Source organism: Aptenodytes forsteri, unplaced genomic scaffold, assembly GCF_000699145.1.
Source record: "Aptenodytes forsteri isolate BGI_AS27 unplaced genomic scaffold, ASM69914v1 Scaffold33, whole genome shotgun sequence".
Lineage (NCBI taxonomy): Eukaryota > Metazoa > Chordata > Aves > Sphenisciformes > Spheniscidae > Aptenodytes > Aptenodytes forsteri.
In genome coordinates, this window is record NW_008795037.1 from 4,503,615 (window position 1) to 4,526,998 (window position 23,384).

At 34.9% G+C, this 23,384-nt stretch overlaps 1 protein-coding gene across 1 annotated transcript in view; it reads left to right on the top strand.

The window, feature by feature from the left end:
• Positions 1 to 23,384, top strand: part of FTO (FTO, alpha-ketoglutarate dependent dioxygenase) — a 258,501-nt gene that overhangs the window by 38,475 nt on the left and 196,642 nt on the right. Inside the window, exons 2-4 of the mRNA XM_019471379.1 lie at positions 8,218 to 8,295; positions 13,989 to 14,649; positions 22,845 to 22,988. Of these exons, the coding sequence (XP_019326924.1) occupies positions 8,218 to 8,295; positions 13,989 to 14,649; positions 22,845 to 22,988 (883 nt within the window). The remainder of the gene's footprint in view (positions 1 to 8,217; positions 8,296 to 13,988; positions 14,650 to 22,844; positions 22,989 to 23,384) is intronic.

A 23,384-nucleotide genomic window follows, 5' to 3' on the forward strand; every position in this document is an offset into this window, starting at 1 on the left:
CCCCGCCCCCCCCCCCCCCCCCATTTTTAAGTGTCTTTATCACACATTGGATACTTCTACCATTAGCTATCAAAATATATATCTAGACCAGAAATCCTGCAAGGCTCAGTATTTTCTGGAAATGATTAAAAGGTGCAAGAAAATTAATTGCATCTTTGATCTTGCTGGTGGTTCTGGAAAACTGTATTAGTGTGATCTGCTCGTGTGTGTGTTTGAAATTTGTCTGTCTACACCTACAGAAGTTACAGTCTGTCGCAAAGGTTCCGAATCCGCGTCTCAAGCTGTGTCAGCCCTTGGTTTTCATTCTGGAGGTCCTCGATTCATTCTCTGGTTGTTAGTCAGTGTGTTTGCTCCTACTTTGCTACACTAATTAGATATTATACCCCAGTGAAGGTTGTACAATTCCACATTGCAGATGTGCAATGCTTCCCAAAATGTTGTGGTGATTCTTAATGGTTCTTTCTGTTTCCTTGGGCCATTCAAGGAGAAACAGCACCATGGCAGTATATTTCCCGTTCATAACCATAGCATGCAGCTCCTGAGGCTACACAGCTCCAGTGCCCTACGTTCTGGTAATAGACTTCAGTAGAAATTAAGCAATACCAGTAAGTTCTTAGTGTCATTAGAACATGAGAGGTCTACAGACAGCAATGCCACGTGTATCCTTGTTTCAACATTAACCCTTGTTATAATCTATAGTTTTATTTTACCTGTTTTTAATCTTTATTGAATGTTTTCTCTGTTAAAGGATTGGTGCTTAGTATTTCACAACTGGTCAAATCCACTTGGTTTCTTGGGACTGGCTCTATAGGGGTATATTTGCTACATCATGCAGAATCAATTACTGGTGACAGTCACTAAGGTTTCTGTCTGCTGATTCTTTGGAGGTGAGCTGGTTAAGATCTGCTTGATTAAGAAATCTAGTTTCTCAGCAACTATTGGCTATTTTTCAGTGAAACTACGCAAAGAATGGCATGCAGAAATGGCCCAGTGTCCTTATCTATTCCTTGTGGTTCACAAACATGTTGATCTAAAAGTATCCACTGTTTCAAACATTTTCTTAGGTGCATGTATGCACCTGTGTCCATATGTATAAGAAGAAAACTGAAGAACTGGAGATCTGTTTGAAATTTGGTCATTATTTCAAACAAAGTGTGAATGTTCGTACTTCTCGCCTAATACAGCTGATCCATTTACCAACTGGTATCTGCTGGAAGAGGATGCACAAATGATAGAGGGAACAAGAAATGGATGATGATGTCAAGATGCTTGCAGTGATGGTAGAAGTTCATTGACAGGTATACTGAGGAGGCTTAGGTGCATTTTGTCAGCAAAAAGTGGCTGTGTTTGAACAATTTATCATTTCAAATTTATATTGTGATTACTTAAAGTGCTAATCCATGTGTGACAAATCTACACTCAGCTGGGTAAGAAAATTGCCGGTTCTGTTCCATTAACAGCCACTGGCCAAAGGAACAACGTTCCTGTAGGTTAAAACAACAATTAATGGGCCCTTAACACTTCAAGGTGGGGAGAGAGGGGATACTGGTCACAAAGACATTTTTCACACATTGCTAAGCTGCTTCAATGCATAAATTAACTCTTAGTTCAGTTACATCTGTCAAGTATGTTGTGCATATGCATGACTGGTCTGCGTGTGTGTGTGAACCAAAGTCCGGGCCTGTTGATTTATGAGAAAGGGTAAGAGAGGTTGAAATTAGTAAGCAAAGCCAAACAGTACCTTTGCAGGAAAGAATATCAAACAGTCTTTTAGACAGCTGCTCAGTTACAAATACTGGTGTTAGACCTGAGGTCTTTGCATTACAGTAGATTGTTTGTTATGTAATTTTTTTCATGACCAGCTCACTTGAACTGCATCCTACTACTTCTGTAACTGGACTGGTTTGTTCAGTGGGAGAGCAAGATGCACAATGGTTATATTAAATAACCAGCATACTTTATTGTAGTATAGTTAGGAAATGGATTTATGGGCTATTAAATATTGCTGGAGAGTCATAGATAATTTTAATATGAGTTTCTATAGAATAATAATAATAATAATGATGCAAGTTTTTGTCCTTAATATGAAAATGTTTTTGGCATATAGTATTATGAGGGGGGGAGCTGTAGTATGCAAAGCGTGGTACAGTATGGTCATATGTCTGCCAGTATTTTTGATAGGCTGGATTATAGAAAGAATGTAGCACAGACAGGGCTTTTGGTAAGACTTGAGTGTAATGAAGGGTAACCTGGAACTATAACTTCTTCATGTGAGTAAATGGTGCTGTAAAATTGGCCAGTCCCTTAAGACCTTTTAACGAGTGGAGTTTACAGAAATAATTTGAAGAAAAAAAATTCTGAAATCTAATATATGTGATAATGCAGAAATAAAAGCTGTAATAGTGCATTTAGAATGTATTTTTTATTACTCTAGGTTCATTTCTGACATAACTGGTTTTAGTGAGCCACTTGAATGATCTTGGTTGCTACGAAGTTTTAATAGCTAACACTTGGAAAGCCTTGTAGTTTAAACAAATGTCAACTTCAAAATCACATTCCTGCCTTAAGAAACTATCCCAAATTTGGTGTGTTTTTTTTTTTTTCTTTTTAATTCTTTATTTTTTAAAAACCTGTGAAAGAATGTTAGGAGGTAAGGTTGTGGAAGTCCCTGTAAAGTGGTGGCTTTTTTCTAGATGGGGTCTTAGTATTTACTATATAAAGTATTTAATCTTCCTCCTTTTATAAAGCCATTGAGCTCTCACTTCAGAGCACTATCCCTTTTCTTCATGCATGACTTGAAAGAAATCCACATTTTATTATAGTTGATTAAAAAAAAAAAAGATGAAAGAGAAACACAGGCCCTAATGTACATTCTTATGTGGGGAAAAAGCTAATAGAAAGGAGGGATTTTTTGAAAACCAAAGGTTTCTGAACCAAGGATCTGAACTTGTGATTCAGATCTTTCTTTCATGACAATATGCATTCTCAGAGTGCCTTGCTAAACCTGATAACCTTTTGGAAAACAAAAGACTATTGGGAAAAACTATTGGAGATGGAGATGATACTTTCTTATGCTTTGAATAGAGGTCATTTTTTTTAGGAGCTGCCCCAGAAATTTCTGCAAGCACATTGGATTGCACTGAAAACAAAAAAAACTTAAGTGTTTTACTAGTTCTGGTCCCGAGTCAGTATTCTCAAAAGTGTAAAAACCGCAGCAGGCAGTTAGCAAAACTTTTTAGGATGAAAAAATGGGCCAATGTTCTAAGAACTTCTAATGAAAGGATTTAAGGCAGAAGGGCTTTTGTAGGCTGTGAGTGGAGGCGATGTTTCAAAGCTACTAGGCCTTCCTTTTGCACTCTCACCTCTAGCAGTATATCGTTCCCTCCTTTAGCCCCAATAAGATTATTTGTCAGATCTAGACTTGAGATGGGTAAAATTCAGCCTAAATAAAATGTTCAGCTTTCTCTTACCTCTCTTTCCTGTAAGATTGCTGGGGGTAGAGGGAATAAAAATGAGGAGCATTTTCAATCTTTGGTTTATTGGGGGGGGGGGGGGGAAAACTTGTAAGGGAACAAATCCCTGATGAAATAAGGCAACATTAGGTGGGACTTTAGGTCACTGTAACATGAGTCAGGTAGGGAATCAGAAAATTCAATTATTTTGCAGGGAAGAGTGTACATGAGTACGTAGAATTATTTTTCTGGTGGTGCTATTTTCTCTGCATCAGGCAAGCATCAGCTTGCACCAGCTTGCCTGAAAGGTAGACCGAAGAGTCCAGCTAGTTCTCAGCTATCTGCAGAGTATTAAAAATGGTTGTTCTCTGGTGTGATGTGTATATGAAATATTTGTAAATAATAAATATCTAAGAATTGTTAAAATAGGAAGTTAAATGCAACAGTGAGATAATAAGTTTTTGTTTGAATTGTCTTCTTTCATGTATCTTTTCCATAGCATGATTCATCTTTTGCTTCCTTCTGCATAATGCTAATTGTAAGGTGAAAGTAAGTAATCAGTGTCTGAAAAAACAGTTGATTGCATCCCCTCAGAGGTTGGGAATGTGCCTGTTAGAAGTTTCAAAATACCATCTTTTTTGAAAAAAAATCTTTTTTAGGGAATAATGACATGGGCTTTTCCAGAATAGTGAGTAACAGTCATGTTTTTTGACAGTCTACTAGTTTGAATAAAGTATATATTTTAACTGCTCATCAGAGTGAGTTCTTGTACACCTAAAAACTAACATCCTTAAATGTTTCATAGGCACTGTTGTATCTGTCTATGTCTTGGACTTGTGTGACTGACTTTTTACACCCGTATGGGATGCTGCTCTAGGTCCAGAGAGATTACTTGGTGTAGTGAAGCTGACAGTTTCCCCGAATTCAGGAGGAATGCAGGGCAGCAAACCAGGTTCTCTTTTTAGAGGTGAATACTACTGGCATTGACTGAAGTCTCCTTGTGTGAACAAATGCTATTTCTTCAATAAATTCTTCGGTGCGTTTTATGCTAAGTACAGGGGGAAAACCCCAAACTTTTGCTTCTTAATGTTTTCAGTGTTTTTATGCGTTAGAAATTGTTGTGACATTGCAGCCATAAATTTGTTCTCAGAACTAATTTCAATAATATTTCAATGTGATTTCAATAAAATTAGTTTTTATAATACGTTGTTTCAGCCAAGACAATGATCTGTAAATTGGAAAATTACTATTGTCTTCTGACTTGTTTGATGATGAAACTAAGCGGGAATTCTATGTTTGAAACACTAAGGCCTTCACAAGCCTTTACAGCATAGGTATTGAACTTTTGTCTTACAATTAAGAGAGAAATGAAACCTTTTGAGAATGGTATTGACACCCTGCAGGGAAGTATGTCAGCTGCAAAAATTTTTACACTGTCATGCTTCTTGGCCAGAAAATGTCATCAAGTCCCATCTTTCTCTTGTACCACTTAATTTGAAAATAACAAACCATGTGTGTTTAACGTAACTGCATTTTGGCCTGTGACTTTGATGTATATTAGCTGTGTTTCTATTACTTCTCCTGCTGTGTAACATACAATGCGTCACTTCTATTGCCATGAAGACACTTAGAAAAAATAAATAAATAAAAAGGATATGTATAGTGATTGAGAGATTCCAATTATTACTATTCCCCTTGCTGAATTTTACAACCAACCATCTCGTTAGTAAACCTGTTTATTACTAATAAATGAGCAGAGATTGTTAATGTCTGCAGGAAGTTCATTGCACGCTCTAAAAGTGGGCATTAGTGCTTCTGGTATTCATTCCAGTTATCAGAGTCAGATATAATAGATCCATTAACACTTGCAGCAGCCTGCAAAATAAGGTATTTGCAGAGATTGTCTCCTTTCTGAAGGCCCAAGTACAACACTTAACAAGGTTTCTTGAGCAGTGCACAGTGCACGACGACATTGTAGGGATGGTGCAGTAAGATTCTTTCACGTATTGGCATCACTAATGTATATATAAAAATCACATTGGTTTTTAAAGTGTAAGAATTTAAGAACTGGTACCTGAATAAACTGTTACACTGTTAATAATTTTTAGAATGTAAAAATCAGATTTAGAAAAATGCTTTTTAAGATGCCTGATACCTTCAAGTAAAGGAAATTTTTTAATTTTTTTTTTTTATTTAGGGGTTTATGTGTTGGAAGCGCCTATAAGCAATGCTTATGTAACAGTGCTTCAAGTTACACATCAGCCAGCTGGTATAGCCAGATCTTCAGTTTTTCTCTTTTTTTACTTTTTTGAGGTATTTGTGAGTAGCTTGATGTTTTTGACATCTGTGTGACAGCTTCTTGCATAAGAGATGAGCAGCGTGTTATACCACCCAGCTGTGTGTATTAGTCTGTACATCAAGCTGAAGAGCGGCACTTAGCCAGATCTGACAATCAAATGTGAACTAGTACTACCTATACACAAGAGTGCATTTTAATGTTGTGTGCTTTTTGCCAAGAGGCTGGTACTTGACAAAGAAATTGTCAGAATCTCTCTTCTTCCCACCTCTTTTTTTTCCCACAGATATGAGTCCATGTTGAAACATTTTTTTTTCCTGTAGTTTAATATGGCTTATCTTACAGGTAACAAAGCCAATCTAATGTTTTCAGTGATTTCATGTAATAAAATTGTCGCAAGCTTTTTGTAACAGAGAAGTGTTATTGTTTTAGAATATGCAGCAAATTAGCATGTCCTTTTTTGCGAACTTACTCTGAAGTTACATTATGCTCAGTTTCACCAGTGACTTCGTGTCACCATCCCAACAACCTGTCCCCAAAGAAAACTAGAGACTAGAGAAATTACATTGCTGGTTTGTAAATTTCAGTGCTGCTCTTCTCCATCTAGTTAAGAGTTGGTGATCAGCAGAGTGTGAGTGTGGAGATGAGTGAGAGCTACCTGCTTTTATTTTGGTTTGACTGATCTGTTAGCTATGAACCTTAAAATCTTCTACACTTCCTCATGATTTTAAGCCTCCGTCATCATCTTTGATGCTTAAATCTGAATAAATGAAATTCATTGTCACAGAATAAAATACGCAGTAACACTCTTCATAGTTCATCTTTCCTTGTTTATGTGTTTGCTATAAGCCAGGAGTTAGTTACTACATGTAATATTTCTTTCTTCATTTTTTAAATAGGATTGCCAGAATAGGGAAGATCTGTTTTGACCTGTATATGCAACCCAAAGAGATTATCAAAAGAGGAATTTACAAGGAAAAAAAATGGTTTTTTAACAGTTAATTCTCTTGTCTATGGAATAATCAATTTGCAGTGACATCTAGGTGATGAAATACATAGTTGTTCCCATATAACTTGGTTTTACAAAAGTGTTAGTGATACCCTTTTTTAACTTATTCTGTGTTTTCCTTTGTAGTACACCCTTATAATTCTTTTAAAAACTGTATTCCATTTCCATCTGGTCTTGCTCTTACAACATAAAAGTATTGAGCAAGCTGCAATAATTATTTCTTGTGATGGTGTTTACGTAGTTGAAAGTATTGTAATAAAAATGGGAATTTGATTCCTCTTATCTGAAATATTCAAGCATTATGACGGATGTAGTTTTATGATCTTTGAGTTGCATTTTTATTACTAAATATTTGTTAATGATCAAAGTTTGTAAAGAAACCATCCTTGCAAGCTAAAAGAAAGAAGAAATAAAGGAAACAGTGTATTAACTTTCTAGGCCAATACTTCCACTGTAACAATTTTTACACTGTTGTTAATCTGTACTTATGTTGAGTTAGTGTTGAATTAGACTGTGGATAAATAAATGTGGATGGACTTGTCATGGGTTGGGATTGTTTGATTCCAAAAATCTGATGGAATGTTTCAAGCTTCTCTTGCACTTTCTAAATCTTTAGCTGCACAATTAATTGTATAATGCATACAAAAAAATCTATTTTTATTAATAAAAACCTGGAAAATGCAGTTTGGGGAAAATCAGGTTTTTACCTTAGCAATTTCTCAGTGGTCGTGTTGACTAAACATTGGTGGAGATACTTTCAGTCTAAAACAGAAGTAAAAAGGGAGTGAAGAGAACAAGGGGGACAGAGAAAACCTGCTCTTCAGTGAGCTGGTTCTTAGCACACTCCCAACGTCAAACCAGATTTGTGACTGCTGGAATGGCAGGTCTTGAGTATCGCGTTTTAAATATTGTCAGGTTGTAGGGGCTCTGGTGTGCAGTAGATGATGTTTTCTTTTTCCTTCATACACCCGTTTCAGGAAACATTTCAGAGTACACCCAACATTGAGGCTCATTGTTTTAATAAAGTATATTATTGAGCCATTTAATGGAATATGAGCTTTGTACCCATTGGATCCACAAATTGAAGTAGAAAATAAAATGAAAAAGAACTAAGAAATTAGTATCAAGGTACAAAGTAGGCATAGTTCTGAAGAACATTAGGCCAAGATGGATTTTCATCAGTGTAACAAGGACTGATTATCTAAAAAAGAATTTAGGGGAAAAATACTTACATGCTCTGAAACTACCTAACCTGAATTACTGCTTTGTAAGTGGCAAAGCTCCACTGATTTTTTGCATCCATTTTTCCTTATTTAATTTTCCAGAATTGAAGGTAGTAAGAGAAATAATTGCACGTTTGTGTCTTTTTAATACAACTAGTTTTATACTTGGCTGATTCGGCTGTTTTTATCTTGGGTTTTAGTCTGATTTTCTGTTTCAATTTTACCCCTCTAAAACAGAAAAAAAAGCTTCTTGAAGAACTTGGAGAGAATAGACTTCCGTATGTGACACCAGCTGATGCTGATTTCCATCAATTGGTAATGTATTTCTTTTAACTGTACTTGTTTTAAACTAAAATGGCTGTTTGCACTGAACAACAAATAAATTTTCTTCAAAAAGACACTGTGAAATCTGATATGAAAAAGGTATCCTGATGGCTGATAATGTACTTTCAGGTGATGCAAAATAAGACCTCTAGAATTGGGATATTCAAGAATGAAAACTTTGTGAACTTCATTTATTTTTAGGATTTTGCCCTGAGTATCAGTATGTGATCACCAGGTAACACATGTAACAATGAATCACAGTTTCTTATGCTTTGTTAAAATAAAATACACGTTACCTTTCTTTTAAATTTTTTTTTTTTTTTTTTTTTTTTTTTTTTTTTCTGAATTGTGAGGAGAACTATTTTTTATAGCTCAGGTTTGGCAAAATAGGGAAAATATTAACATAGAAATTTGAAATTTTTTGGCTTAGTTCTACTTGCAAACAGTAAGTAACCCTTAAGACATTGTTTACAAAACAAACTGTGGAAACTGGAATGCATGCCTCGAATGAAACCAAATAAAAGCAAAAACAGGCCCAGTAGCCACATGAGTAGTAAACCAAATGAGTGTATGGAAGAGTATCATGAAATTAATAGAATATTCTGCATCTATCTTGGATCTTTCTAGGTCAGCTACAAAACATATGGCAAGAATTGTAGGTTCAATCAGATCAAATCGGAACACGGTAAGATGAAAAGCATAAGAAAGAATCTAGTAGTTTGAACAGCTACAGAAAGCGTGCTTGCATTACAGGCATGTCACCTTTCTTGTATTGACATATGGCTCAAAGATGTATATGGTAGCATAAAAATAGGTCTGACTCTTTCCTTGTGAGGATGAATTTCTCTTTTGCAGGATTCCAAGGCCAAGAAAAGTTTAGCACACACCACACTATAGAAAAGGAAAGATGCATTTATGGGTCAGGTACTGGACTGCGACTCAGAAGCATGAAGTCTAACTCCAGTTTTGCCACGGGATTACAATAGTGATATTGAGCAGTCTGTATGCTTCCCTCACCTTTCTCGTTCATTTGTGTTGTAGGATGCTTAGGGGAAAGCATGGTTTTCTCTGTATTTTTACAGTGCTGACATAGTGGAAGTAAGCTCTTGATTGGGATCTTCAACAGCTGTAAGGATAATAATATGAAAACACATAACTTGCTGTTAACCATAAAAGTATTTCTGTGGGTAAGGGCAAGGAAAAATGTAGAAGAGCTTAACAGAATGATTTTTTTTTTCTTCTTTAAAAAAACCAAACCAAAACAACCCCAAACACATTCTTTTCAGTTTTAAACTAGTGTTCAAGAAGAAGCTCTTCCCCCTTTTAAGACTTGGGCAGCTTACTGTTTTCTCCTTCCTAGTCATGTTACATCCCCTCCTGTTTGTTCTCTTCTTTTATATCTGTTGCTGCCAAGAGCTGCTATGCCCAGCATCTTTTTCTTTTTTCTGTCTTGTAAATCCACAGTCTCATGGAGCTGATGTGAAAAGAGAAGATGGAGCCAAGGCTGCCCAAGTGGCATCTCATTTGTCCAGCATCAGTAACCCATAAACATAGAAGACAATGGGAACAAAATAAGCAGCAAAATCAGACCTGTTCAAGCCTTAATAGAGTTTAGATACATTCTTTTTGCATCATATATAATTATACTTTTTGTGTAGTGTTTGTGTGCACGCTGGGTATTTTTAAGTATATGTGATAATCATAAGCATCACAAGTGCCTTTTAAATTCTTACGGTGGTCTTGAAATGTTACTTTAGTCACAGGTGTAGATATTGCAAGTTCCACGATGCTTAAATGTACTACAGATGGAGGGAAAAGATAACTGGCAAAATATAATATCACATAAAGTTTAGTTTTATAGTCTGTCTTTCCTGGAGAGACCTGCCTTATTCCTTTAAGGATCCACTCCGTATAAAGTAGTATTCTTTGAATGTGTTGGAAAGGTTAGGTAGGACACAAGTGAAAAAACATACAGTATCCTGTCAGATATGAAAATGTACAGTCTGAACAAAACTAAGAAATTCCATCACAAGCAAAACTTCACTGACATCCTCTTTCAATGCGTCTTGCCTGATGAAGATTTAGAAATGGGCCCTAGACCATAGGCTGAAACAAGGTAATGTTTAAAGCCAGTCATGAACAAGAAAAAGTCTGTTAACGAGGCAATTCACAAATATCTGAAGTACAAACTATCATTTCATGGTTTAAGTGGCAGTTTGCTTATCAGGGGTCCTTATTGCTGATTTCTAACTTTATTCTATCATTTGAGTCATCCTGTAGGGTGATCCTCTGTGTTGAGTACCACCATTATAAGTGAAAGCATGTGTGTATTTAAAATCACGTGTGTAATATTCATACGAAGAATTGAGCATCAGATGTGCTTTTTTTTTGTCCTGTAGTTGCCAGTAATGTACCTACTTCTTTCAGAGTGAACAGTGAATTGACCTTTAATACTTGCTGTCAGAGTTACAACACAGAGTACATGATTACTCCCCCTTCCCCATCCCCCCAAAACAACAAGGTGTCCGGTGTGAACCCAGCATTCACCCTGTGTTCTGATCCCTTAATGCTTTCCTTATGTAGGACATAGCACAATGACTGGTTGGAGATTTAAAGACGACCAAACTGTTTTCATGTGATGTGTCGGAAATGTGTTTCCACTTCCTGATTTCTTCTGAGATATCAGTGTGTGGTTTTTTAAGGTAGAATCTTAAGTATACTGTGCAAAACTTAACGATAGTATAGTTCTTAAGCATGTAATCTTAAAATACAACCTAAAAGTAACATGCCTCTGACTTGACTGGCAATAAAATGTGGAAGACGTTACCTCTGCAGTTCAGGAGGGGAATACAATGTTGTGACCTTTGTAAAATCTGTGTGCTTCCTTTCTAGTGCACGTTTTCAGGCATTTAGTTGCTTTACATCGTATTGTTATTTCCCTCCTTCTGTTTGTAATAATTGTTGGGAATTTCATGTGTGCGATTCATGTCAGAAATTCAGTATATTAAATGGTTTAAAAAGATGTAGTAATAAAGACTTTTTAAATATGCCATAATAGCATACGTAATGTAGTAATTGGTTAATCTGACCTGAGTATGTCCAATATACAGAATTATTTAAAGAAATACCGGGATACTGCTATAGAACTGTTAGTGCTGTTTCTTTTATACATATCCTTTGCATAATGAAACAAATCATGCAGTAATAATATTTGTATGTCACAACGTATAATGTTCTGTCATTATTAAGTATGATTGTGAAAGAATACTTAGATTCCCATCAACCTATACCCACGCATCTGACTGTAGCCTATAGCTGTAAATCCTTAAAATTTGCAGTTACTGATTTCAGTAGTTATTCTTTATAAGGATTTTTTCACTGTACTGTTCAAAGGCTACAGATACAAAGCACTGATTGAAACAAAGGGGACAGTTCATAACCTCTAAAGGAATCGTTTCAGGCTTTTGGCAAGCTCAGGCAAATTGTGTTTATCGAGTTTATATTCAGTTCTTTTAATGAAAGCTGGGATCCAGTGTTATAGAAACATAGAATCATTAAGGTTGGAAGAGACCTCTAAGATCGAGTCCAACCAGCAACCCAACACCACCAGGCCCACTAAACCATGTCCCTAAGCGCCTCATCTACACGTCTTTTAAATACTTCCAGGGATGGGGACTCAACCACTTCCCTGGGCAGCCTGTTCCAATGTTTCACCACTCTTTCAGTAAAGACATTTTTCCTCATATCCAATCTAAACCTCCCCTGGTGCAACTTGAGGCCATTTCCTCTTGTCCTATCGCTAGTTCTATGCTGGGGATTGTAGAGGGACCTTCAAATAGATATCTGGAACTGTTTTCAAGCTTTGGTATTTAAAGTATAGCATGTAAATACAATTGTCAGAAATTATTGTCTGTAGGTACTGTTATGGGGTTTTTTCCTCTCTCTAGGAAGCTAGTTTTTGGAAACCATAAAAATGTGTGAAGAAAGGGAGTTACTTCACTGTAAAAATTCACGTGTAAAAATAATAAACTACAATTTATTATGTGTAATCATTATTTTTAAAATAGACTTCCTTTTATATTCCCCTTTTTAGTAGAAACAAATGATCCTATAAAGCCACCTCTTCAGTGTTGCAGGATAACAACATGTTATGATGCAAAAGTCTAACTGTTTTCATGCAGTAGAAAATGCGCATACTGACTAGCTGCCTGGTTTGTATTTTTTAAAGGCATCTTTTCTGGATTTTAAAATTAATTTCCTGAAAGGCAGGTTCAAATCTGACTTGGAAGTAGATAGTACTAGTAAAGTGGTTTTGAGTTGTACCAGAAGGAGCCCACAGATGGATTGTAGGTCAGTGTGATGCCTTTGTGTTGGTGGCTTTTATTTGTTTTTTAAAAGCACTTTGAATGTAAAATATTACATTAGTAAAACTTTTGATAGATCAGTTTTGTGCATCCATGTGCTCTTGCCCCATTGCCTAATGCCTTCTGATTTCAGTTTACTTCCCCCCCCCCCCAAACCCTTCAGGATTCTCCTTTTCCCCAGAATAATCACTCACTAACTTCTGGACAAAAGGAAGTAGGTGTAGTGAGTTGTTTGGAGCTTCACACGTGCTAATTAACACTTGATAGGCTCACGTTACAGCCTTTCCATTACTAAGGGCCCTAGTTTGCATCTGTTTCTTTTATTTATCTATTAATTTTAATGAAATACATAGGAACTATTTAAGAACTTATTCTGTAGCCTTTGTCCAGTTTGCCAAACAGTCTCAGCAGTAGTTAAAGCAGATTTACAGGCAACCAATAAAAGGTGTGATTACGTGATACTCACTTCCTTAGAAAACCAGATTAACAAAATAAAATTATCCAAGCCTTCCTGGAGTGGGCAGCAGTATTTTGCATACAAAGCAAGATACTGCTGATTAGGAGCGTCATACCTTGCTGGGAGTTGTTGCCTCCACAAACTGCTGGATTCTGAACTCCAGCTGATACCTGTGGTGGGGAGATGGGGAGGAAAATAAGTTTGGATTTTTTTTTTTTATCTAAAAGGGGAACTTTTTATATAAAATAGGAGAGCTAATTGGCATGCATTGAGGAATGTGAAAATAGAAAGGACCAGTATGTCAAGGACTACTTTGAAGATAGAGGTGCAGTTCAGCAGAATGTTGGCCTTTTTTGAAAATTTACATTTTCATTTTGTTATTTTTGCCCTAAAAATTGTTGTAATATGAAACTATATCAGATTATCATGTAGCCCTCTAGAATTCTGTACATCAGAATGAGACAGAATGGTCTTTGCAACCATCATAAAAAGAGGGGTCACTTTGTTGCTGCTTGATATTCCATTGTTTGTATACTTAAAGGTAGCATTGTCTACAGATTCATCAGTGGAGCTTATATGTTCTATTGATTTCTGCCAGAATCCTCAGATTTATTTATTTATTTAGAGATTTGCCCTGGTGATAACTCTCTGGTTACAGGCCACTGGTACATATCCACAGTTTGTGCCATATATTGGAATATGAGAATAAAGTAACAAATACTGGCATCTATTTCTTCATCATATTCTAGACTCATGCTTGATAACTTGCCAACTTAGCCTTGTCTGTTCTTGAATATATGAAATAGTTTTGTTTCTGTAAAAAGATAAAAAGAATAATTCTTTTGCCTTTTTTTTTTTTTTAGTGGAAGACTAAATATTCCAAGCTGATTTTCAGAAAATCTGATACAGTACCTGAAGAGCTCCATCAAATGGTACAAGAAGGCTTTCTGACCTTGCAAAAACACAATTGTTTCTTTCAAGATCTTGTAAGGATCAAAGGAAAAGATTTTGTTACCCCAGTGTCTCGTATATTAATTGGAAACCCGGGATGCACTTACAAATACTTGAACACAAGATTATTTACAGTTCCTTGGCCTACTGAAGGTTATGATATAAAATATTGCAGTCCTCAAATACATGATGCTTGTAAAGCATTAATCAGACTTAATGACTACTTGCATATTGAAGCAGTCAAGGCATTACAAGGACAAAACTTGTTTGAGACCAAAGAAATTAAAGATACTACTGTAATAGATAGGGAGCAAAATTTTGCTACTTCTCTTACGGAGAAAGGGTCTGTTTCAAAAGATCAAAGCAGTAGTTGTGTACCAGAGGATGACTACATAAGTCTAAAGAACAGAACATCTTATAACTTGACTTTATTAAATTATATGGATCCGCTACAAATGCTGTACTTGAAACAAGAACCTTATTTTGGAATGGGGAACATGGCAGTGAGCTGGCACCATGACGAGAATCTGGTTGAAAGGTCAACGGTTGCTGTGTACAGTTATAGCTGTGAAGGTGAGTAATGGGAGGTATGAGTTGACTAGTGATACAAATACCTTAAATCCCTGAAGCTCTTTTATGTTTCCTTGTGTGTATGTACATAAACACACCTGCATGCTAGTCTAGATTTGTCATGTGCTTCTGAATACATGTGGTACTTTCTGTATTTAAGCCCTATCTTTATTTCTACTAAAACCTGTACAAAATATATCTGTGTGTACTGCAGCTGGCTTATCAGTCGTTCTCTAAGTAGATTTAAAAATTGGTATGATTAACTTCCTGACTAAGAGCCAGGAAATCAAAATCTGTCTAATACCTATTTCAGGTTACGCATGTGCATATTTTCTATCCTGTAAAATGTTTCATTGTAGTTGAGATCACTATCTTTATTGTGTTATTTATCGTATACAGACTTGCTTCTGCTTTATGCTGATTTTACTACTCTTCCTTCTTTGGGAAGATCATTTTAGTTTGGTTTTGTATAAAAGTATTACTGTATTTACCTGGAAGTGTATACATTTTGTCTAGGCATGCTGTAGTGCTAATGCACGTTTTGCGGAGGACTTGCCAACATTTCTGTAGTTGGGAGGGATGGAAGTTTTCCATTAAAAGACCTGTTGTCTGACAGGCTTTGCAGGCTCTTAGAGATTTAAAAACCATTTAAATGCAGTATTAGGGGGAAAATGGTAGTTGAAGAGTCATTAAATAATTTCATTTTTAGTTTAAAGTACCTTTCCCATCTTTATCTTTATTTAAAAACAGACATGAAGATTTTTGTTTATTTTTTTCCTAACAAGTTTTGAACAAAGCCTTGATTTTTTTTTTTTAATGGCTTCCAGTTTTGCAAACATAAGATTAGAATTTAGACACTTGATTTGAATTTGCAAATGCTCCCTTATGTTTCATAATTCACAACTGATTTTTGATCCTTCCAAAAATCCTTTGATGTTTGCTTCAAAACATGAAAAGAATTCACATTGACTTCGGTAGGTTTTGGCTAAAGGCCATGATGTAAAAATAACAGCTTATACTTTCATGTGCATTCTCTTGTTAGTTTTGTTATTAGTTTTGAAACTATGGGTCACTTTGTTATTTAACGTTCAGCTGAAATCATCATATTTACATTTTCCTGGACATAAAACATCAGCTGGCTTAGCAAACTGAATAGAAGAGATTCCCTGACCAGTAGAAGTGTCATTTTGTTCATGAACTTTTTTCTGTCTTACTTGCCAAAGATATTGATATTTTATGTCCAGTAAATGTATTTTTTTTTCAGTTGTACTGTAGCGAACTTAAAATGTTACTGAAAAAATATTTAAAGAAACATAAGCATGAACTTATAGTAATCATAGTGTGTGTGAGGATTTATTGTAATATGCTTAAAAACTTCTTATTTTAACATAAAACTTGCTTGTGGAGGGTTATAACTTTTTACTTTAACATAAAACTTGCTTGTGGAGGGGAAAAAATGAGTCCCTTTAAGTTCAGAGAGCTATAAATTAACAAAAAAGAAAGCTGCTATGTTTATTCATAACTCGTCACTTGATTTTGTTTCTTCAAAGTCAGCAAGCTAGGTAAATATCATGCTGTTTTAAAACCACTGCAAATTCTGTGCAAGATTTGATTGATGAGGGTAGAAAGAAATATTTGATATATTTAGACAAAATTATTGTTTTAAAACCTGCAAATTCTGTGCAAGATTTGATTGATGAGGGTAGAAAGAAATATTTGATATATTTAGAGAAAATTTTTTTATATCTATATGTAATTAATGTTTTTGCCACATACAAGATTTTTTTCACAAATACACTTAAAAGTTTATATTTTTTTCCTGAAGGATTTAAAAATAGACATGAAAGCTGAAAAAAGCTAAGAGCTTTCCAGTGAATAAATTGATCATTCTATCATTTACATTTAAAAAAAAAATTAAAAAATTACTACTTCAAATTTTTGTATTTTTGCAATGATTCCAAAAGTTTTTGATCAAATTGAAACTTGATTATACATTGGGGAAAATCTCTTGGCAGGAGGTGGCGATGTTAAAACCTCAGTGTAGCTGGAGATAGTGTAAAAGACACTTCTTTGGGAAGACAATGATTTATGAAGTCAGATCTAAATCTGAACAAGATTGAATTCCACTTGATAGGTCTTGAGCATGGCTCAAGTTGGTTTAATGAACTTTAGAGGGAATTTAAGGTGCTTACCATGGCTCCTGAGCATCATAAGGAAATGTCCTGTAGTATACCTTCATGTGAAAACAGTTCACTCACATCTGTCTATATTCAGGTTGTGGTTGTCATTGTATATCCCTAAAGTGAAGCCATATTTATAGTTGGCCTACTTATTAATAAATTGGAGGAAATGGAACCTGTTTCTAGTTTATGAATATGGCATTGTAATTAAAGTGACAGTAAATACTTGTGTGTGTTGAAGTTTTCTACCTAGGGATCCAAAAGGAGTAATGAGTCTACTTGATTTTAGAGAAATAGATTGTCTTTTTGCTCTTCTGATTTCCTGTTTATAGCTTTCAAATGCTGGTGGTTATAAACTTATCAGTGCTTGTAATATTATTCTTTCCAGTTCCATATCACTTCAATGTGTTGGTTCACAAAGACTGTCAATATTTACTATGTCTCTTATCAAGCTCCCCGTAACTGTGAATCATGAAGAAGCTCCACATCTTTTTGAAGATTGTTGCTAAATCTTTGTAGAATCGTATCTTGACTCCTCTTCCCGTTTTCCATAAATACCTTTGCTTTTTACGCCAGTATCTTTTAATAGTACATTCTCCATTAATTCATTTTGTATTGAGTTAGCTTTGAATTGTCACTGTAGTGTATAAAGACTATCACAGAATCATTTGTTCTGCCACAAATGCAGAATGCCCAGGTTTTCAGATTTTGAACAGCAGGAGCCCTAGGAGTCAAGCGATCTTACTGTGTTATGGCAGCTGTTTGTCGGACTGTTTAGAGATGCACAACTCAGGTTATATGGTTTTCTTTTTACTTTAATTTGCATTTTTATATCATTAGCTGTTTGATACCTACTTATTTGATTAAATAGTATTAAAACAGATACTACTGTAATTGAAACAACTTTATTTTCTTGTTCACTTGTTCAGTGTTTGATGCCATAATGAAAATTTGATGTTTGAACCTTTGATCTTTATTAATTGGAGTAGAGGCAGTTTTTAATATGCCAGAAAAGAAATTTGAGAGCCAACATAAAGATACTGGAACAAGCTGATATTTTAATTAGTATCACTGTTTATTTTCTTGTTTCCAGTGTCAAACTGTTTCAAAGAAACTTCAAATGAGGTTCATTTCTAACAACAAACCAAGATAGATGTTTTGCTTAATGCTCATCTGAATGGTATTTGCTTTTATTTACATTAAAATAAAATGCATTGCGTTACACTAGGTTAAAAGTAGGTTATCAAGTGATAAGAATAGACCCTCACAAAAATTTGGGAAATTTCATTTTAGTGTGCATACTGCATGAAAGTGCATGAGTGGTAGTCATGGTACATATGCAGAACTGAATACATTACAGAATGTGTGTTCAATTATACTGTCACTAACACACTATTTGGAATTAATTTACTTTTCAGAATTTACCATGGAACGGGAATTCCAAATTTTGACCAATTTAGGATTTTTAATAACACATTAGCTTACAAATACCCTATCACGTAAGAGCATTAAGGTAAAAACTTGTTCAGGATTTTAATATAGTAAGCTAATAACCCATTTTTATTTCCTGCTCTATTTATAAAAGTGAATTGCAATCCAAAAACTAGTGGAATAAGGGCATTTTCAAAAATTAGATTTTATTAATGAAAATTTCCTAATGAACAGTTTTCCCTCAGGTCTTTGTAAGTTTTGTAGGAAGTCTTATTGCTTAGCAGAGCACTAGTTGGTTCTAAAGATATTTTTTGAAGTAGAGCCTTGTTTCAGTTACCAACTTCAAGGAGACGGAAAGTAATGTAGTCACAGGAAGTGTCCATCTTTCTCTTACCTGGATTTCACACAAACTATGAGGTTAGATAAGTGGTTTTCTCTAGATTCTTTACAGTATCTTGTTTGTCGTCTTGCTGTAAGGCCTACTTGCTGTATAAATCTCTTCAAGTACTAAACAACTGGCTCTGTTCGCTGACAAGGTAATGTTGAAAGGTTTAACAAACTTTGTCAGTTGCAATAATGACTGATTTTGAAGGAGCTTTTATTCTGGTTTCTTTTGTAAAATGCTGTTTGTATTTTTTCACACTGCAATGTTAGAAGCAATATCCTAGCACTAAATCTAATGACTGCTATTTTATTCCTACAGAAATTGCAAATAAAAATACTTGAGATTCACTACAGATGTTTGTTTCCTCACTAGGTTAAAAAAAAAAATCCTGAAACTACAAAAGTTGTTCAGAATTGAAGTCAATCTAAATTTGTAGTTGACCAATAATCCTCTGTGGATAATGGATAAAAGTCATGGAGTAGATGTTTGTACAGGATGAGAACAATTACATTAAATAGTTTCTAATGTCAATAATGTAGAAGAAATATTGCTTGTTGAAAGAATAGAAATGGTATGTAGAAAAATACGTATTACATCTTAAGAAATGAATATGTGAGTGAAATGGTCACATCTGTAACTTGTAGGTTCTGGCCAGTTGGAATTATTTTCTGAGAGAATCACAAATTTTTAATGATCCAATTACGCTTATAATAATAGATTTAAATCCTTGTTTTCTAAAAAGAACTCATCATTTGAATTAACTGTTGTGGGGTTTGTTGTTTTTTTTTTTTTTTTAACCATGCTCTCCCTTATTTGATCAAAAAAAGTGGCTCCTTCAAGAATGAAGGGATGACAGAATATTCTTTGTTCTTATTTTAGTGCTTATGTTCTTGATATATTTGAACACAGTATTCCAAATACGAATTGATAAAAACAATGTTGACAAATCTTCCGATTTTCGTTTTTGGGAATGTCAGTTGCAAGCATAAGTTAAAATGTTACTACAGTTTAATGAACCTCTTATGCTATGGCTTTTCAGTAATAAGGTAGAAGAAATAACTGGGTAGATACTCATTCTTTCCCACCAGCTGCTGAAAAGCAAAGCATGCTCTGCTTTTTTCACTTCTTGCATATAACATATATAAATTGCTATGGAAGACAGTAATAATGTATGTATTTCATTAATTGCTGAACATGTGCCTGAATTCTTTTAAATTCTCAAAAAATCAATCAATCTGTAAAATAATAATTCTTTTTTTCTGTATAACAATGATCAGTTGGATTTAATGACAAAGTAGATATTTACAGTCCTGCTTGATTTTAGCAATGTGTTGGCAGTGATTCCGTCGTCTAAGAAATCACGTTTGATTTAAGATTACATTCAGGATATAGTTTGGCGTTACAATTTGACTTGAATAGAGAACATTTAGGTCTTAGAATGTCAAAAAAACTCTCAAACTGTTGAAGATTTTGGTGCCGAGTAGCAAAGAAACTTTTCAAAGCTACTTTTACTTTCTGTGCTGTGGAACAGTAACCAAACTAGGTCCAGGAAAACAAGTTTCATGTTGTTCTGAACCTAAGCATGACCCAAACCTGATAAGATCATGTCTTAGAGCTGGAACATCTCTGAAATTTGAGCTGTCTAGTTAGAAGCATAATGTTGTGGCCAGTTTTCTGCAGCTACATTCTCTCTTTCATGGTTCTGCCATAATTACAGCTTTGATGAGGTATTGTTATGTTGCGGTAAGCTTGTTACCTGGTTGCACCATTTCATTTGGGATGCAAGCGTAAAGGTTTCTTGCAGGCCAAATTCTAGAAATCTTTAATGAACAGAATTCAAATTTGCAAATAGTTTTATTGTGTTTCAATTAAATACTGCTACATTTGACCATTTCTGTATGGTCTACTCCAAAATAAATACATGTTCTTAAGATGCTGTGTATGTGCAAGATCCACATGATTTACTCTCAAATACCTATGGTTTAGATGCATCCAAATGTTTTCACTTAAATGGGAACTGTAATTATATCAATGAATATACAGCATTCAGTCATGTTTGAGCTGTGACATACAGAATTTAATAACAACTTCTTTTTATGTAAAAGTTTGTCAGTGCTACCTAGAAATATACCACAAATGTCAAGGTGTCTATTTTTTTTTTTCTTGCTCTCACTTTCAGAATAGGTTGCATTTAAAAGCTAGTAGCAGCTTGCTTCCATTTGTTACCAAAATAACATGGTAGGAGCAATCAGTTTCAATTGCTGCTGATAATTATAAGGTGCAATAATTGAGAATATAGAGAAAAGGAGACTGTGAGCTACATTTGAACTCTGTACTTAAGCAATAAAAAATTTATCAAACTGCAAAAAATAAGTCATTTTAACGAGCACATTCCAAAGGTGCTGGATTTATGAGGAGACCCCAGGAAACTTTGATTGAAATTGCTGTCTCTGATTGTAGTTCTATATTTTATTGGTGCCATATTGTGAACAGTGCTGCTGCCTAAGTGAATAGGAAAGCAGCATAACAGAGAGAGTTAACCCAGAAAGGTTACCTCTTTTTATAATATCCATGATGTATTGCATTAAAAATGCCTTGAAAGCCATCCTATTTGCAGTTTTCAGAAAACATTTTTCTTAAATTAAGTTACGATTTATCTGAACAGGGCAGAAAATATGAAAGCCCCTTGAAGACTTTAGTATTGATTTTTCTGAGTATTTGCTAGCTCTTGTTTTCTCATTTGTGTGCTCCTTGATAGAAAGGCCTAGAGCTGCTCCTGAGCCAAAGCTTCAGCTGGATGAGAACTGCAGCAGCGGTGGGAGGGAATACGGGGACTGAATTTGCAGTAGGAGTTTTAACTAAGAACCTCAGATTGGCTTTTTAAAAGGTCTTGGCTCTCTGCTTACTGAATTTAGGCAATATTTAATTGACCTAGAAAATTAAGACAATTTATTAATTACTAGAGGCTACTCCCAACTAAACAAACATTGCAGTAACCATGTGAGATGAATGACTTGAATATTTTGAAAGTGTGAGTTCAAGGTCACTTTTTATGTGTGCATATGATAATAAGAGTTATAAATCTTTATTTTAATATTTTTATTCTAGAATTAAATGAAGACAAAAGCTTTAAAAATTATTACATGAAAGCGCATTTGAAATGGACAGTGAAATGGAAACACACAGTTACTAACTTATAAGCAATAATTAGGCATGCTACATAGCTGATGATTTCTAACTCTTCACTGCTGTTCTGTGCCAACTGCTTATTAAAACTTCATCCTCCCTCTGTCAAAATGTTCTGTTACTTTAGCCATAAAACTGTTATACCATAGCTCCCAAATACCTTGTTATAAATGCTGATTGTATCTTTCAATTTATACTGCAGTGAAGTAGGCTTATGAAAATAGTTCTGAGGGATTAAGTTCTAAATACTATTTCTATGCAGTGGATTATTTTTTCCCCAAGCTCAACACATTCATGTTGCTTAATGATAAGAAAAATGTTGTGACAAATGTATTGAAGCTTCATTGGCTCTTGCACATGTCATCTAGCATGTTTGACTAATAATTTTGAGAAAAGAATGACAGATATGATTCCAAGATTCGCTCAACTTCGTTGGTCTAGATTGTGTTTTGTGCCCATTATTTCACCTTACTTTGCCTCAGTTTATGATTTGGTGAAATTGCAAGTACTTAAACAAATGAAATTGTTCATAAAATGCTTTGGCAGTTTATGAATTGAAATTCTTTCAGAAATTATCTATTTTTATATCAGTGTTGCTGCATTTTTTCTTTTTTGTTCTATGCTTATAGTTTTAGTGATGTGTAAAAAAGAAAAAAAAAAAAAAAAGTGTGAAGATGAACGAAAACTCCCATTACATGTACTTGAGAACTTCAGAAAAACTTGAGTCAGTTACAAACTTTGCCTTGATTTGCCTTTACTTTGTAGTTAACATGAAGTTTCCATCTTAGTTGGTTGCAAAAAATTCTTGGTCTCATATGGCTTTTTTTACCTATTACATACTTTTGAATTTGGAGATGGTGATTATACCAAATGGAGATTATAGAAAGTTTAAGCCTGTTAAGATTGTACCAATGTGGGATATCATTAAGTCTGTACTGTTAGACCAGGTTTTGTATTTTATGGTTCTCACCTTGTCTGTCGTCTTTGTGGTGTTTTTCCCCTCCTTCTCTTTAAAGGTTCAGCCATGGAAGAAAGTAATGAACAAAAACTGAAGGGAAGAGACCCAGCTGTTTGGCACGTAGGCTTGAAAGTAGCATGGGACATAGAGACACCTGGATTAGCAGTACCACTTCACCAAGGAGACTTCTACTTGATGCTTGGTAATTTTCAAGGGCTAAGAAGGTGAACTTTCTGTTGAAAACAGAGAAAATTACACTTAATATAGAAGATCATACCTTCCTTTCAGTTAGGACTTTCCTTATTTAGAAAGACATGGGATCTGGCTAGAGTATATAATAAATTCCTCCTACCCTGCCTACTTCCAGTGTATTTTGGAGAACTTTTTTTTCCTTATGTTTCTTTCACTTCACAGCTAAGAAAGGAAATATTCTTTTTGAGCCTTTCCTGTCTGTTGTGCAGTCAGAATTGCTAGTCCAAGTCAGGCTTCAGGCCATAAGCAGAATGTCCCCAGATCTTGTGAGAAGTTGAGCTGTATCTGTCCCACCCTTGTATTTGTAGATGCTGATTCCTTTTTCTCTTCTTAATGCAGTTTTACT